Below are 18,632 nucleotides of genomic sequence, written 5' to 3'. Positions count from 1 at the left end.
GAGGCATTATTTGAACAAATTTGGTAGAGGTTTATTAGATGTCACTACATAACAAAATTGATAGCCCTATGCCTTATGGTTAAGGACAAGAAGAGTTTTAAAATTTTCACAAAATAGGCACTTTATAAGCATATAATTGATTTTGTGGCCCCCGGGGCAGGGTCAAATTTGACCCCTGGGGCATAATTTGAACAAACTAAGTAGAGGACTATACAATGTCACTACATACCAAATTGTGTAGCCCTAGGCCTAATGGTTATGGACAAGATTTTTTTTTAAGTTTTCACAAAATAGGCATCATATAAGCTTATGTTCAATTTTGTGACCCCCGGGGCAGGGTCAAATTTGACCCTAGGGATTAAATTTGAACAAATTTGGTAGAGGACTATTAGATGTCACTATATACCAAATTTGATAGCCCTAGGCCGGATGGTTATGGACAAGAAGATTTTTGAAGTTTTCACAACATAGGCCTTATATAAGCATATGTTCAATTTTGTGATCCTCGGGGCAGGGTCAAACGTGATCCCAGGGGCATAATTTGAAAAAACTTGGTAGAGGACTATAAGATGCCACTACATACCAAATTTGGTAGCCCTAGGCCCAATGGTTATGGACGAGAAGATTTGTGAAGTTTTCACAAAATATACCCGATATAAGCATATGTTCAATTTTGTGACCCCCGGGGCAGGGTCAAATTTGACCCCAGGGGCATAATTTGAACAAATTTGGTAGAGGACTATTAGATGCCTCTACATACCAAATTTGATAGCCCTAGGCCCAATGGTTATGGACGGGAGATTTTGAAAGTTTTCACAAAATAGGCCTTATATAAGCAAATTTTCAATTTTGTGACCCCCGGGGCAAAGTCAAATTTGATCCCAGGGGCATAATTTAAACAAATTTGAAAGAGGTTCACCCCAGGAACATTCCTAAGAAATTTCATCAGAATTGGACCAGTAGTTTAGGAGAAGATGTTTAAAGGAAAAGTTAATGCACGGAAGCACGATGGACACAGGACCTTTGGCCAGTGGAGCTAAAAATCAAATTAAACATTTAGTTTTGATGTAAAATCAGTTTTTATATGCAAGTGTCTATTTCACTTATAAATTAAAACAGCATATTATACATTATTGAAAAGATTATTCCAAGCTTGATGTCATATTTCAACTTTGCATACCCGGTAGTGTAGTTAATTGAACATTGTATTGAACTGTATGGGCAGCTATATTTTTAATTTATGTATGTTGTATTATACAAAATGCATTATTTCTACCACAAGTAGACCCTATAAGGCCTACTGCTAATAAATAGGCACTGGTATGAATTTGACACTGTTTTTGATGCTCATACAAAACTTTAATTATTACTTCACTTTAGTATATTAAATATTTGCAAGTATTTGTTCAACATTTTTTGCAAAGAGTGTCTTAATGCATTTGAAAATATACTTAAAACAAACTAAAAATGCATTTTAACATACCTTTTTCCTGGTAAAGTGTATTTGGGATGATAAAAAAAAATACACTTGAAGAGTATTAATGCTGGAAAAATGCAGAAAAAATTTGTTTCTGTTAGAAGTGTGTCTGGTCTGCATTTTTAAGTGTATTAAATGCACATCAAATGCAGATAAATACAATGCCAATACTGTTACATGTATTGTAATGGCCATAAAATGCACTTGTTCTTGTAATTAAATGCTTTAGTGAATTGAAATAACCTTTTTATAACGTTTTAACAATTAATAATACCTTTTTATATAAATTTTCTTTTGAAATGTGACACTTAATTGATTTTTGCACCACTAGTAAGAGATATAATTTGTGCTCATAATGCTTTATCATTACACTATATAATATCATTTATTGTATGAAAATTACCCGTAAAATTCATGTGAAAGCTCAAGAGATCAATAGCAGAGTGCTATACCCTGCTCCTTTTTACATGACTTGATGGTATTTAGTCCCCAATTCTACATGGCCAAGGGCAAATTAATGTGCAGATTTGACAAATAAGTCATAACTGGGATCCAATAGGCAGACTTTCATATTACTTGTATTTAATTTAAATCATGATCTGAATTGCTCTTTGGCAAATCTTCGTTGGTCACAGTATTCAACTGAATTTTGTTCACGTTGTAGTGATTATATTTTCAATATTTATCAGACAACATCTTTCTTCAAAAGGTTAACATGATTGCTTGGTTAAATTAGAAACAAGATCAATGCATCATAACATAAAATGAAAAATGTGTAATAGTAAAAATGGCAGCAAAAAAGCACTAGATTATCTGCCTTAAATCTGAGCCGTTATGTTGATGTGTTGGAATTTCTCATAAATAATGTGTTCCATATTTGTGTAATTGTATAGTCGCATGCATGAGTGTTGTCAATGTCACAATACCAATTAAAGCCTATATTTTACTTAAACAATTTGAAGTTTGATGTGTGTTTTTTTCAAGATCAAGATTCAAGATATATATATATTGTTGAAAAGTTAACATGCAATAAGTTTACTGTAATTAAGTGACAAATAGTTTTACTGATTTGGTTGGATGCATATATGCAGATATATCATGGTTTGTGCAGAGGACAGTAGCAAAAACAAGAGCTGTCTCCGTAGGATGATAAACGCTTTGATAGAAGTTATGAGCATTTTTCAAAACCTAAACGCCGACCCTAAGTTCAATGTCAAAGGGGTCAAAATTTGTGTGTGTATGGGAAGGCCTTGTCCATATACACATGCATACCAAATATGAATGTTACATCTGAAGCGACATAGAAGTTATGAGCATTTTTTCGAAACCTAAATGCAAAGTGTGACGGATAGACAGAAGGACAGTGCGATCACTATATGCCCTCCTTTGGGAGCATAAAAATGTGTATCACTTTGTTTTGGTAAATTAGTAATGTAGTTAAAAGAACAGAATCATCAATTATAAAGTTATTGATTATAAAGTGTTGCTGGCATATTTGATGCATTCATCTAGCTATAAGAAGGTCCCTGTTTTATCCCCACTGGCACTGAGCGAGGGTTCTCAAAATCTTTAAACAATATGAATAAGTACATATAAGGTCGAGAAAGCCTTGTTGATATGGGGGCTAAACACCTATAATCAAAGCGACCCAGGTTAAAGGCCGAGGCCAAATAAATAAACCAGAGGCCGCATGAGCCTGCTATACTCTGAACAAGTATTGTTTCTTCTCAGAAAACTGGCTTAAGTGTCTTTCTAAGCTTTAGACTTTGAGTTTCAGTGCAATCTATCTAAAATAAATTGGTTAAATTAAATAATAATTTGTAAAAAATAAACATTCTGCACAAATTCAATTATTTACTTTACCTCACGACTGTGTGCATGAATCATTTCAGTCTTGATGGTTAGTGAACTATGTCAAAAGCACCATAGCTATGAAACACTTGTATTGTGAATATTGCAATGTTCCACAGAAATGATGCTGATGATAATTCTACACGATCATGACATGAAAAATGATGAATTACTGTATTATATATATTTCTAAATTCCATTTCCACCAACAATTCGGTTATTCCACTACCAGTTCACATGCTTCGTACACAGTTGAAAATAACACTATTCCACTCAACAACCGTGACACATGTACTCAATTTTTCAACTTTTCGCAATTAAAATTGTCTTCTACTGTTATTGTTGTAGTTGTACTTTTGAAAGTAGTTCGAAAGATGGCGACTATTAACCCAGAGATTGATTTATGAAATAAATCGTCTGCTGATCCAGAGTGCCAGTGACCCCTGGAGTCCTGCCAGAGTCCTGAAGTATAAACGCTTTAGCCTACTGAGCTATTCCGCCGAGTATACATTCTTGACGTATTTTATACCTTATATAAGCAATCTTCGTAGTTTCACAAAATTTAACGACAAAAACAGAACTCTCCAAATTATTCAATCGTTTCGCGTTGCAACGCTTTATAATTTTTAGGTTTTAAAATCGTCAAAAGATGCATATAATGGCTATATTAGAGAATGGTTAATGTTCAGTATTACTGTTTCCTCACAAATATCATAACTAAAACGAAAACTTACGAATCTGAAACAACTTTTTTCAATTTTGTCAATTTACCAAATCGTGAAAAGATCCCTTTAAATTATCTTTTTTATTAATGATTTGAAAAAAAACAACACATCTCGACCTGTGCTTTAAGACACACTCTTTATAAAAGTGAATGGGTTGTGTTAATTTCAAATTTGCGACATAAAAAGCTATAATATAATTTTGAAAACTGAGTTGTGTTATACAAAAGCGAACAACTTCAGCGCTTTGATTACATATGGGATCTTCAAGTCGCAATCATAATTAAATATAAATTATGCTTTGGTATTCTGCATCTTGATATGCATGTGTTATTTTTTTTGCCGCATGTTGTTTTTTATGTATTCGTTTTAAATCAAATAATCTACAAATCAAACGGCTAAATTATGACAATTGTGTTATCGGTTTAAGACTTCATTAAAATGCTTCAAATTCTTGGCTGTTCCATGTATTGGCTATACTAATAATTAAGTACGAACATTACATTATGTTATCATGAAAAAGTGTTCATTTAATAAGACAATATTAAGAAAAAAAAGTATATAACAAGGATTTATAGCCGAAAGACAAAAATGAAGGATTGAAATTGAGTCGCAATTCAGTAGCACCTGAACACGTAAAAGCGGAAGTTGTAATGACTCACTATCCGGAAATACATATGTTTACTCACAAAAAATAAATTATAGGTAAGTTAATGTTGGTGCATGCATTAATATTCGTCTTAAGTGGATACATCTATGTGATGTTTGAATGGACATTTTTTAGCTTAATTATATTTACTGATCTCGTGAACGGGCGATCGTGTTTTGTAGAGTTAAATAATATAGATTTCGTGTTACCCCACCCAGTTTAAATTTCGCCGAAATAATCTCAAAATGACTGGAACTTGGTAGAACATGTTTAGTTGTCCGTTTGCTGGTGTTTTTAACCAACTTTATGTTTCTTGAAACCTCACTATTGATTTCAATTCTATTTACAAGATGCGTGTCGTGTATTGAGATCAATAAGATGCGCAATCTTAAAATGAATCAGGTTCAAAACAGGCGAGTCCTTCTCATTTCATGAATGCTTTGATGCGCGAACGCAAAGAAGAAGATGAATGCTTTGACATAGAAGTAGCCTGTAACACAGTATTCATGTGGTACTAAAGAAATAATCATTCTCGCCTGAACAACATGTTAATACATAGAATAAATTATTAAAAAGACTATGCCATTGACATTTCTGCTTTAATTTTTTTAAAGCTTAAGTATGGCTAAACCATAACTTATAATTGTAATCACAACAAAATCATCACCACTGTCATACACCACTGTTATACATGCCATACGTCCCGGATTGTCCGGGATTGGTCCGGAAATGAAGAACATGTCCCGCAGTCCCGGAAATCTGTCAAATGTCCCGTATTTACAAAATCCATATATACATGTACCTTATCTTAGGCTTAACTGCACCTCGAATCTGTGTTCCCACTAATCCGCAGCGTCTCCATGGCAATGCCTACCCGAATAAGTGACTACGCTACGTTTCAAAACGATCAATTAACAGGGGTCCTGTTATTATCCCCACGCTTTTTGAAAAAAAGGTGGGGATATTGTGGTTATCTCCGCCGTCCGTCTGTCTGTCTGTCTGTCTGTCTGTCCGTCCGTCCTGGCCACTATCTCCTCCTACACTAAAAGCACTATAACCTTGAAACTTACACACATGGTAGCTATGAGCATATGTGCGACCCTGCACTATTTGGAATTTTGATCTGACCCCTGGGTCAAAAGTTATAGCGGTTGGGGTGGGGCCGCGTCAGAAATTATCACTCATTTTTTTAGGTTATTTTACATTTACTTCTTTATTTCTACACCGATTCACTTCAAATTGATACTGGACCTCTCTTATGACAATACGGTCAATCTCAACCATGCATGGCCCCATTCCCAACCCTGGGGCGCCCCGCCCACATAGGCCACACCCACCAAAAATTTCCATTTACTATAATTTTTTCATTTCTACACGGATTCACTTCAAATTGATACTGAACTTTTGTTATGACATTAGGGTCAATCTCAACTATGCATGGCCCCAATCCCAACCCTGGGCACCCGCCCACATAGGCCACACCCACCAAAAAATTCCATTTACTATAATTTTTTCATTTCTACACGGATTCACTTCAAATTGATACTGAACTTCTCTTATGACATTAGGGTCAATCTCAACTATGCATGGCCCCATTACCAACCCTGGGGCCCCGCCCACATAGACCACACCCACCCAAAATTGCCTTTTACTATAATTTCTTCATTTCTACACAGATTCACTTCAAATTGATACTGAACCTCTCTTATGACAATACGGTCAATCTCAACTATGCATGGCCCCATTACCAACCCTGGGGCCCCGCCCACATAGACCACACCCGCCCAAAATTGCCTTTTACTATAATTTCTTCATTTCTACACCGATTCACTTCAAATTGATACTGAACTTCTCTTATGACAATACGGTCAATCTCAACTATGCATGGCACAATTACCAACCCTGGGGCGCCCTGCCCACATATGTCACACCCACCCAAAATTGCCTTTTACTATAACTTCTTCATTTCTACACCAATTCACTTCTAATTGATGATGAACTTCTCTTATGACAATACGGTCAATCTCAGCTATGCATGGCCCCATTACCAACCCTGGGGCACACCTAGGTCAAACATTGGGCGTGGGGATACGCGTCGGCCTCTGCCGCGCCATTTCTAGTTATATCGATTGTCTCTTGTTCGCAGTCAAACCGAAAAGGCAGCATTGATTTATGTGATTGTTAATTGGCTTTAATATACTATGTTATAATTTCCCTCTGCGTAAGGGCAAAGGTGAAAGGAGTTGTTTAATCACACATCTGAAGTCTAACATCGTTGATAAGAAAATAAAAAACAAGTTGTGTTCGCACGTTTAACCGACAAAGAAGTTGAGTACAAAAATTAAGCATATGAAATTGTCATCCTCACTAGGTTTATTTCTGTCTTGTTCGAAACTCCCAGTAATTATAACTATAAAAATAATAACTGAATTTGAATTGCTTTTGCAATTCAGGTGTTTTTTTTACTAAGAAAGTGACACCGATATTCGGCGTCTTCCCTTACCAGAATTTTTCCCCTAAAAACACAATTTCCCCTCCAAAAATATCATTTTTCACCAAAATGTAATATTTTACCCTCAAAGAAATGTTTTTTTCTTTTGGGAAGTCGACACTTATCCAATTTGTACCATGTACAACGATCTTGCTCTCTCTCCCGACGAACACTCAAATCTGGGAATACCAGTGATTCTAAATATAGCTCTTAAATTACGTCATGGAAACCGGGCAACTAATCGTATTAATCATGTGACTATTTTACTGGATTCCGGTCTTGTGCGAGAAGGGTGTTTCGTCAATTAATTACCGGAAACCAGTCGAATTTTCATCCGGGTTATGTGAAAGCCAAGATATAAACGTTAAAAAGAAAAAAGTCCCACAATTGGCGTTCATACACAAACAAAATAAAACGTTCAGACTCGGAAAATATTAATTGGGTCAGGGTTTTTTTTTACTAAGAAAGTGACGCCGATATTCGGCGTCTTCCGCTACCAGAATCTTTCCCCTAAAAATACCATTTCCCCTCCAAAAATATAATTTTGTTCACCAAAATATAATATTTTACTCTCAAGGAAATGTTTTTTTTTCTTTTGGGAAGTCGACACTTATCCAATTTGTACCATGTACAACGATCTCGCTCTCTCTCTCTCTCTTCCGACGAACACTCAAATCTGGGAATCCCAGTGATTCTATATATAGCTCTTAAATTACGTCATGGAAACCGGGCAACTAATCGTATTAATCATGTGACTATTTTACTGGATTCCGGTCTTGCGCGAGAAGGGTGTTTCGTCAATTAATTACCGGAAACCAGTCGAGTTTTCATCCGGGTTATGTGAAAGCCAAGATAAAAACGTTAAAACAGAAAAAAAGTCTCACAATTGGTGTTCATACACGAACAAAATAAAACGTTCGGACTCGGAAAAAATTAATTGTGTTGACGCATTTTTTAAGAATGAATCATCAAAAACCGTTGAAACCCTGCAGGATTCGGAGGTACATGTAATCAACATCGATTAATACTGTCGGATTATTGTGAAAGTAAAAGTAGACAATCGGCAGCTGCCGCACCTTTCCCTGCCAATACTGTAGCAGATCTAGATCGTCAACCCATTCATCATGAAATTGAAATCATAGTATTGACATCGTTCCCCGGCCCCAGTTGAAAACATTTCCCATTATTAGATCTACACCTGCAACTTTTTTAGGACTTTGACTTTAATATCATACTTGTTCATGTGTTTAAGAACAAAAAGGTCAGAGACATGCCTCTTTTTCTAAAAAAAACCTGAAGTCTGTAGGTGAGTTATAGACATTGAAATGAACAGTTTTTATTTTTTCCCCAAATATGTCTCTTTCGCGCTAGATTTTCCCCTTTAACCCAGCGTCCAGCGTCTTCCCCTTTTTCTAAAAAAAAAACCCTGTGGGTCGACGCATTTTTTAAGAATGAATCATCAAAAACCGTTGAAACCCAGCAAGATTCGGAGGTACATGTAATCAACATCCAACATTGTGAAAGTGAAAGTACACAATCGGCAGCTGCCGCACCTTTCCCTTACAATACTGTAGCAGATCTAAAGCATTTACCCATTCATCATGAAATTGAAATCACAATATTGACATCGTCGCCCGGCCCCAGTTGAAAACATTTCCCATTATTAGATCTACCCCTGCAACTTTATTTAGGACTTTTACTTTAATACTATACTTGTTCATGTGTTTAAGAACAAAAAGGTTAGAGACTTGCCTCTTTTCTAAAAAAACAACCCTGAAGTCTGCAGGTGAGTTATAGAGTTGAAATGAAAAGTTTTTATTTTTCCCCAAATATGTCTCTTTCGCGCTCTATTTTCCCCTTTTACCCAGCGTCCAGCGTCTTCCCCTTTTTCTAAAAAAAACCCCTGCAATTGTAAGCACCATTGTGACTTGCCGTAATTGTAGAGCTGTAACGTTTCCGTTCGATGCAACCTGTTCAACGCCGCCAATTCAATTTCGATACCAATAAGGCCAATTTCGATTTGATTCTCTGCAATCCCGATTGATCAGCATGTTAAACCTTACTTTCCAAATCCGTCGTCTAAACGTTCTTGTCATTTGTAATACTTCTTGTGATTGGTCAATAGCCAATTTGGCATCCAATGAATGAATGAATAACATGCTGAGCATTCAATCAGCCGGTAAAATGGCTTCTTCAACCACGCCGAAAGACGCACCACGCCGAAGACGCACCAAAACATTTCGGGTTTTGCGAAGGTTCTGATGCAAATGCAACTTGCAAAACTTTTGTTGTTGACATAAGTTACCCATATGGTTTGTTTACTAAACTGTGTGCATTCTGTTAAGAAGTCAACTGGAAGTTGTTTTCATATACTTACATGTTTTTTGTTTTCTGTTAAACACATGTGATACATTGTGCATTTTATGTTATTTAAGAATAACTCAACAGGAAGTTTTGTTCAATAAATGTGTTACTTATAAAACAATGTTGCATTTTAAAATTTATTTAAAAAATTAAACACTTTAAAAGTACAACATAATAAGTTAATAACAAATACCAAACATATTAATTCATGCTCTGGACAAACCAAACATGAAATACTTTGCAAAATAAGCAGCAAATAGTTTAATTTGAATCAAATCGAAAATATTCGAATCGGACCATTTGGTATCGAAATTGAATCGAATTGAATGATGGGTGAATCGTTACAGCTCTACATAATTGCACTAGATTTTCGGACGCTCTTACTTTTTGGACACCCTAAATGTATCCCAGAAAATTATACTTTTAACTAAGTGTTTCTTCCTGCAGATGATGTAACATGTACACAATAGCAATTTGGTGCTCTTTTCTAACACGAAAAACACGTGGCTTGTATCTAGTAACGGAAGTAGCAATGTTTAATTTGACGTTAAAAGATCTAGTGTATTTCGGATACTGTAGGCTTTCCAACTTAGCTATTTACGATGTGAAAAAAATGCGTACCAAATATGCATTTATGTCTATATATTGCTATATGTATACATGTCCTGGAAAATCGGCCAATGTCCCGGAAAATTGAGATCAATGTCCCGGAAATGGTCTGAAAATGTATGGCATGTATGCCACTGTATTGAGTAAGATTGCTATGTTAGTTGCTGTGAGTTAGATTACTGAAACTACAAACCAGCGCAACCAATCACTCGGCTGTATCTTATTCATCCCAATTGGGTTTAATTCAATTCAATCAAAATGCTTTGTTCAGATAACAACTCCTGTTTTAAGGTGTAAGAAAGACACACCTTTCAACATCCATCTTCCTAGTTAGTATCAAGAGCTCATAAACTTGGATCTGGGAAAGCCAATTACACAATTTGTTAATATCTAAAGACAACTAGCTTTTGGATAGCTCTCAAACAGACCTAGGATGGGATTTCCTTTAGGTCAGTTTGGGTTAAGGCTATTGTAACATAAAATAGAAAAATTGTTTACAGTAATGCCTTGCATTTCGATGGAAGAATTGTGCTGTAATTTTGTGCATACATGTATATATTGTAGATTAATACATTGCATTCAAAACAAAATTCAACAAATTTTATAGGTTAAATATTTTTATGTTTAGATCTTTAAATTTGCAGCTTTGAGATTGCATATTCTATGTAAATACTACAGATACTTAACAGCAAGTATGTCTTTGTAGTCATAATTTCAGGTAACAGAAAAATACCTTTGATTACACTATCAATGCAGAAGAATATCTGAGCCCTATATTTAGGGGCAGCTCTTGTTAATTCAAGCTCAGCCCAAATTATTCATGTTTTCATATTAATTTTTTCTTTGACAGGACTTTACAACTACAAAATGGGAACACTGAACATAAAATGGGATCCAAGAAATTTAGAAATTCGCACAAAATCTGTTGAAAAGACTCTGGAGCCATTAGTAACACAGGTAAGGGGCTTTCTCTGTTAAATGCATTTGATATGAAGAAATTTAATTATTTCAGTATGTGCATTACTCCAAACAAATTGTTTAATTGCTTGCTGTTTCATTTAGTTAAAAAAATGCAAACACTTTGTTTAATTCAGAGTATGATGTTGATATAACATTTCCTTTCTTAACAGGTCACAACACTTGTTAACCAAAAAGGGCCCTCTACCAAAAAGAAGGGTCGGTCTAAGAAAGGCCATGTGTTGGCAGCAGCTGTGCAGAGGGCCACCCAGAACTTTGTGGAGTCAGGAGAAGAGATCGCCAATGAGAACCCTGACGTTAAGGAAGACATGCTGGCCGCAGTTGATGAAGTTAGGTCTACAGGTACATGGCTGCGAAAAACTGAGTCGCGAATTTTTGAAAATAATAAAAATTTGAATGGTAAACTTCTTTAAATTGTGAACATTTTGAGTATCAAATTTGTGAAAAACGGCCATCCCCGCTTGATTTCTACATGCTTTTGTCCGATATTACGTCTAAATCTCTTCACAGGAGCAGCCATGGGGGTTGCATCAGAGGAGTTTGCTGCAGACCCATGTTCCTCCATGAAGCGAGGGGCCATGGTGAGGGCTGCACGCTCCCTTCTGTCTGCTGTGACACGGCTGCTCATCCTCGCAGATATGGTGGATGTTCACCTACTGCTTAAGTCACTCAGAGTGGTATGTTACCCATACTTTTTGTTCTTTTTAAAGCATGCCTTTTAACTTGTCTCATTATTATTTGTGCTTATTTTGCAGTTATCCAAGATAAGGCATTAAATTTACACTAGCATTATTATTTGTTTTCAAATGACTTAAAAAAATATTTAAGATTTTATGTCCAACATTTGATTTCTGGACCAGCCAAATACCTTGTGTGAGAATTGGTCTATTGCCATTCTATTTTTATTTCTGATCTAAGGAGGGCGGTTTTCAGTTTATACTAGCATGACTTAAGTAATAGTAAACAAGCTACCAAGGATAAGTCGCATATTTTAACTGACTGTCATAATAAGCCTTAATTACTTTTGAAAAAAGCAAAAGCTCCAATCAAACAAAGAATCATTTTTTGGACCCTATAGTACCTAGATAATATTTCTTTAATATGCATATTTGCAGTTATGAAAATATCAGTAATAAAAATCAATAAGGATTATGATTTTTTAGAAGCTACACAGTTGGATGTGCTATGGTATGCTATGTTATGCTTTGTAGGTGGAGAATGACCTTGACCGGATCCGTAACGCCTCGAGCCACCAGGAGCTGATGGATAGCTTTAAGGAGTTTGGCAAGAGTGTCGTAGAGCTTTCTGAACGGGCTGCACAGAGACAGGCGGTAAGCTGGCGTAATGTGCCACTTTTGGGATGACATTCTTCACTTTAATATATAATAATCCCATGAGCCTGATTATGCAATCCAAGTTAATATTACAGCAGTCTGAACGTGCTGCACAGAAACAGGTGGTACGGAGGCGTTACGTGGAGATGGCATTGATCACATTCTTTTGTAATCCCATTAGCCTGACTCATGCAATCAAAGCTAACATTAAATATCATATATTCTTGACCTTTGCACTGTGACAGTGTCTGTCTTTAAAACAAAAAGAAGTATGATTTTCAATATTTATCAGCCAAGTTTCAGACTGACATTCCAATGGATGTCCTCTTTATTTACCGTTTGCAATTTTATTAGCTTGGCTGTTTTCGGAGAAAACTCCTAGGTATTGTCATAGCTTCTTCGCCGTCCAGGCGTCGTGCTAAAACCTTTACATTGGCTCTAAAATTAAAGTGCTTCCACCTACAACTTTGAAACTTCATATGTACATGCACCTTGATGAGTTATACACGTCACACCCATTTTTGGGTCACTAGGTCAAAGGTCAAGGTCACTATGACCTCTGATATAAAACTTTAACTTTGCCTCTAACATCATAGTGCTTCTTCCTACAACTTTGAAACTTCGTATGTACATGCATCTTGATGAGTTCTACATGCCACACTCATTTTTGGGTCACTAGGTCAAAGGTCAAGGCCACTGTGACCTCTAATATAAAACTTTAACTTTGCCTCTAACATCACAGTGCTTCCACCTACAACTTTGAAACCTCATATGTACATGCACCTTGATGAGTTTTACACGCCACTCCCATTTTTGGGTCACTAGGTCAAAGGTAAAGGTCACTGTGACCTCTAATATAAAGCTTTAACTTTGCCTCTAACATCATAGTGCTTCCACCTACAACTTTGAAACTTCATATGTACATGCACCTTGATGAGTTCTACACGCCACACCCATTTTTGGGTCACTAGGTCAAAGGTCAAGGTCACCGTGACCTCTTATATAAAACTTTAACTTTGCCTCTGACATCACAGTGCTTCCACCTACAACTTTGAAACTTCATATGTACATGCACCTTGATGAGTTCAACACGCCACACCCATTTTGGGTCACTAGGTCAAAGGTCAAGGTCACTGTGACCTCTAAAAAAAACATAAAAAACTGACAAGCTTTCGCAGCCGAGCTTGGAACCTGTTATGCGGTGCTCTTGTTTAAGAAGGGAGAGCACTGTACAAGTGTCATTTCATGAATTGCACCAAACAAAAATTACCTTTTTAGCTCACCTGAGCACAACCTGCTCATGGTGAGCTTTTGTGATTGCCTTTTGTCCGTCGTCAGTCGTGCGTTGTGCGACGTCATCATTTGCCTTGTTCACTTTCTAGAGGCCACATTTATTGTCCAATCTTCATGAAATTTGGTCAGAAGATTGGTTTCAATGATATCTTGGATGAGTTCGAAAATGGTAACGTTTGCTTGAAAAACATGGCTGCCAAGGGGCGGGGCATTTTTCCTTATATGGCTATAGCAAAATCTTGTTTACACTCTAGAGGCCACATTTATTGTCAGATCCTCATAAAACTTGGTCAGAACATTCATCCCTATGATATCTTGGACGAGTTTGAAAATGATGTCCGTTGGTTGAAAAACATGGCCCCCAGTAGGCGGGGCATTTTTCCTTATATGGCTATAGTAAAACCTTGTTAACACTCTAGAGACCACATTTATTTTCCGATCTTCATGAAACTTGCTCAGATTATTTGTCCCAATGATATCTTGGATGAGTTCAAAAATGGTAACCTTGGCTTAAAAAAACATGGCTGCCAAGGGGCGGTGCATTTTTCCTTATATGGCTATAGTAAAATCTTGTTAACTTACTAGTTTGCTCAATCTTCATGAAATTTGGTCAGAACATTGGTTTCCTGTGTAGTAAAGTTTGGTTTTATTATGTCATTATTATGTGACATTAACTGTGTTATGTAATTTTTTATAACACAGAATTTTCATAGTTAACATAACTGTTTTAGTCATTAACACGTATGATAAGCCTTTCAACTAAGAGATAACTGAAAGAAAGACAACATGTACATGATTTTGCAGTATTTATCTCCCTTGTTTAACCTGGTTCAGTAATCTATTTTTAGTTCTGCTCTGGAATTTGGGAAGATATTGATCATTGATAAATGCACTGTTCTGAGGGAAAATTGACTACTCTGCCATTGGTCTCTTCTGAACTGTATAAAATAAGCTGTTTGGGCTAATTTAAACACCTCTTGATGCTTTCTTGAAAAGTTAACAGCTCTTGAAAAAGGTTGGAATTTTAAAATAATTAAACTCTAAATTATTTTTAACACCAGCATCAAGACATTTTGGCATTATTTTCTAAATTATTCTTATTATTTAGAATATTTTTATTTGGCATTTTCTAAATTAGAAAGACTCTAATCTATTTCAATAACTAGTAAATTTGTCTTATTTTTACATTTGATTCACTGAAGTTTCCTAATCTCCATAAATATTGATCTTTAGATTAAATTATACCTATTTTGTAAACTAGATTTTTGAAGCACTTTCTAGACTAACAGTAACTTATATTAATATCAGTTTATTTTGGACAGATTTTGAACTTCTTTTTACATACATTAAGGTATTTGCTGTATGTTGTTCATTTTTGTAACGATACTTAGATTCTTTAGACTTGGCTTGTACCTGTTCTTAATTTTTAACCAGGTTTTCCGAAGGAAAAAACTGGTTATTCGATTGGCGAATACGGGCGGGCTGGCTGGCGGGCTGGCTGGCTGGCGGAACAAGCTTGTCCGGGCCATAACTATGTCGTTCATTGTCATGTTTTAAAATCATTTGGCACATTTGTTCACCATCATTGGACGGTGTGTCGCGCGAAATAATTACGTCGATATCTCCAAGGTCAAGGTCACACTTTGAGTTCAAAGGTCAAAATTGGCAATAAATGAGCTTGTCTGGGCCATAACTATGTCATTCATTGTGAGATTTTACAATTATTTGGAACATTTGTTCACCATCATGGGACGGTGTGTCGCACGAAAGAATCACGTCAATATCTCCAATGTCAAGGTCACCACAACTTAAAATAGATTTATTTTGAAACAAACTTACAAAGGGGGTTAATTTTGTTTGTTCATTTCAAAAGTTCAGTTTGAGTTGTCTCCCTTAATCAGATTTTTTTTCACAATGAAAACCTGGTTTTGTGACAATTTTGTCCCTTGTCTGTCATTGTTCTTCTTTTCCGAGTGCTTGGAATAAAAATTAGTTATTTTTGTTAAAGCTGCCTTGGTTTTCACTTATAAATAAATTCTTTGAGTGTATTTAGGCGTCCCTGACTGAACGCCTTTAGTAAATTGAATTACAACCAGTCAGTATATTCATCCGGACCGGAAATAAAAGTTTGTCAGATAAATATTTCCGCATTACATAAGTGCTTACAAAGTTACATAACTTGTTACTATCCTGTGACCGGTTCATTTGCGTAAGCGAAGGAGACCGCACTTCCACACCTGGATAGGACAGTTGAGTTCGATAATGGTTTGGATCGGTAAAAAAACAGGGCCGCCAGGGGGGGGGGGGTCTTTTTCCTTATATTTATATAGTAAAAAAGCTTGTGAACACTCTAGAAGTCACATGTTTTGCCTAATTATCATGAAATTTTGTCAAAACATTAGTTATGTGGATGTCTCGGACGAGTTTGAAAATGGTCGTGATCAGTGAAAAAACATGGCCGCCAGGGAGTGGGGCAGTTTTCTTTATATGTATATAGTGACAACATGTGAACAGTCTAGAAGACACATTTTTTTCCCAATCTTCATGAAATTTGGACATATATCTTGGAAGAGTTAAAAAATGGTTCAGGTCTGTTAAAAAAACATGGCCGCCAAGGGGCCATTTGTTGTTCATTCTTCATGATACTTGGTTAGAACATTTGTTCAATTGATATCTTGGGCTGCAAAGAAAAGGTCATTTCTTTTTATCTCAGGTGAGCGACTTTGGGCCTTTCAGGCCCTCTTGTTTCATTATCATGATCTAAATTAACGTGAGTTGTGGATTAACAGTAAAGTTGTTAACACATGATAGTCTGTCATATAATGGAAAGATTGAACTGTTAAAAGGTAGAGAAATTATATTTAAACTGTCACATGTTCATGACTTGCAGGACCTAAAGGATCCCCGCCGCCGTGACGACCTGGCTGCGTCCCGGGCAACACTGAAGAAGAGCAGCATGATGCTTCTCACTGCCTCCAAGGTACCCAGAACAATGATTGAACAAATAACCAGAGTTGTGCAAAAATGGATCTTATGCAATATGCTGCCGGCATATCTTCAGACCAGCTTACGCAATTGCTATGCTGTCTAGAATTAAGTCATGCAAGGTTCTGTAATCTCATAAGCAGACAGGTTGGCCCCTGACCATATCTTGGGACTGCACAGGCTAGTCTGGAATTATGCTATATGCATGTGACAAAAGACCCATTTTATCATGATTTGGGTCCACTAGTGAAATAATGGGTTAAGGTTAAATCTAGATTTCTACTCATTTTTGGCAAGTATACCTTTACTCATACAGAGTAAAGGCTATTCCTCATTTTAACAGCGTATGTATTGTTACCTCTTATATGGAAGTTTTGTAACCCTAACTGAGTTACACAATAAATTAAATAACATTTGCTGGCAATCTTATGTGAAGGCAAGTCCTGAACTGATTTGTATATGCAAATGTATGTGATCTTTGCATCCCTGGGATATGCTGTTAAAATGAGGCATGCCATTTTCTCTTTTTACATCTGTCACTGTTGATTGTGGATATTTCATTTTGCACTTCTATTTGCCACCTTAGTTCAACATAAACATTGTAGCAGCAATCTGGAGGAAAAAGAACTTAATGCATATGAAAAAAGTGTCACCCCAGATTAGCCTAGGTTGAACAGGGACGACATTTTCCTCCTTTGTGGTAATTTTTTGTCAAATAAAGGTTCTTCTTAGCGAGAATGCAGTTACAGCGGACTGCACAGGATAATCTGGGAAGACACTTTATGCACATGCATTAATACCCGTTTCCTAAAGGGAGACTCATTTGTTTTCCCCACTGCAGGCCTATGTTCGTCACCCAGAGCTCGCTGCCGCCCGTGCCAACAGAGACTGGGCGTATGAGCAGCTTTGTGACGCTGTGAATACTATCTCTGGGGTCGCGCAGGCTACCGGGCAGTCAAACGCTCACCCGTACGAGGGGGCAGGGGAGCTGGCTGCAGCGCTGGATGAGCTCATGGTAACTAGTCAGGATGGGTTTAGGACTGTAAATTAACATTATATTTTTATTATGCCCCCCTTCGAAGAAGAGGAGGTATATTGCTTTGCTCATGTCGGTCGGTCGGTTTGTCGGTCTGTGGGTCCGTCCACCAGGTTGTTGTCAGACGATTACTCAAGAACGCTTGGGCCTAGGATCATGAAACTTCATAGGTACATTGATCATGACTCGCAGATGACCCCTATTGATTTTGAGGTCACTAGGTCAAAGGTCAAGGTCACGGTGACCCGAAATAGTAAAATGGTTTTTGAATGATAACTCAAGAACGCATACGCCTAGGATCATGAAACTTCATGGGTAGATTGATCATGACTTGCAGATGACCCCTATTGATTTTGAGGTCACTAGGTCAAAGGTCAAGGTCATGGTGACCCGAAATAGTAAAATGGTTTCCGGATGATAACTCAAGAATGCATACGCCTAGGATCATGAAACTTCATGGGTAGATTGATCATAACTTGCAGATGACCCCTATTGATTTTGAGGTCACTAGGTCAAAGGTCAAGGTCACGGTGACCCGAAATAGTAAAATGGTTTTCGGATGATAACTCGAGAACGCATACGCCTAGGATCATGAAACTTCATAGGTAGATTGATCATGACTTGCAGATGACCCCTATTGATTTTGAGGTCACAAGGTCAAAGGTCAAGGTCACGGAGACCTGAAATAGTAAAATGATTTTCGGATGATAACTCAAGTACGCTTTTGCCTAGGATCATGACACTTCATAGGTAAATTGATCGTGACTCGCAGATGACCCCTATTGATTTTTAGGTCACTAGGTCAAAGGTCAAGGTCACAGTGACAAAAATCGTATACACACA

The 18,632-nt window shown here is 36.9% G+C and overlaps 1 protein-coding gene across 2 annotated transcripts in view; it reads left to right on the top strand.

Moving 5' to 3' along the window:
- LOC127858999 (catenin alpha-2-like) overlaps nt 1–18,632 on the top strand; it is a 64,070-nt gene that overhangs the window by 14,498 nt on the left and 30,940 nt on the right. The window contains exons 1-7 of one of the 2 annotated variants that reach the window (XM_052396386.1): nt 4,614–4,755; nt 11,014–11,120; nt 11,294–11,483; nt 11,652–11,818; nt 12,353–12,472; nt 16,659–16,748; nt 17,595–17,768. In XM_052396386.1, the coding sequence (XP_052252346.1) occupies nt 11,031–11,120; nt 11,294–11,483; nt 11,652–11,818; nt 12,353–12,472; nt 16,659–16,748; nt 17,595–17,768 (831 nt within the window). In that variant the 5' untranslated portion in view covers nt 4,614–4,755; nt 11,014–11,030. Of the gene's footprint in view, nt 1–4,613; nt 4,756–11,013; nt 11,121–11,293; nt 11,484–11,651; nt 11,819–12,352; nt 12,473–16,658; nt 16,749–17,594; nt 17,769–18,632 lie in introns of those variants that run through there. The other variant, XM_052396385.1, reaches the window with a different exon arrangement.

Source organism: Dreissena polymorpha, chromosome 14 (genome assembly GCF_020536995.1).
Source record: "Dreissena polymorpha isolate Duluth1 chromosome 14, UMN_Dpol_1.0, whole genome shotgun sequence".
In the NCBI taxonomy this organism is placed as follows: Eukaryota; Metazoa; Mollusca; class Bivalvia; order Myida; family Dreissenidae; genus Dreissena; species Dreissena polymorpha.
This window is presented reverse-complemented; position numbering and strand designations above follow the sequence as displayed.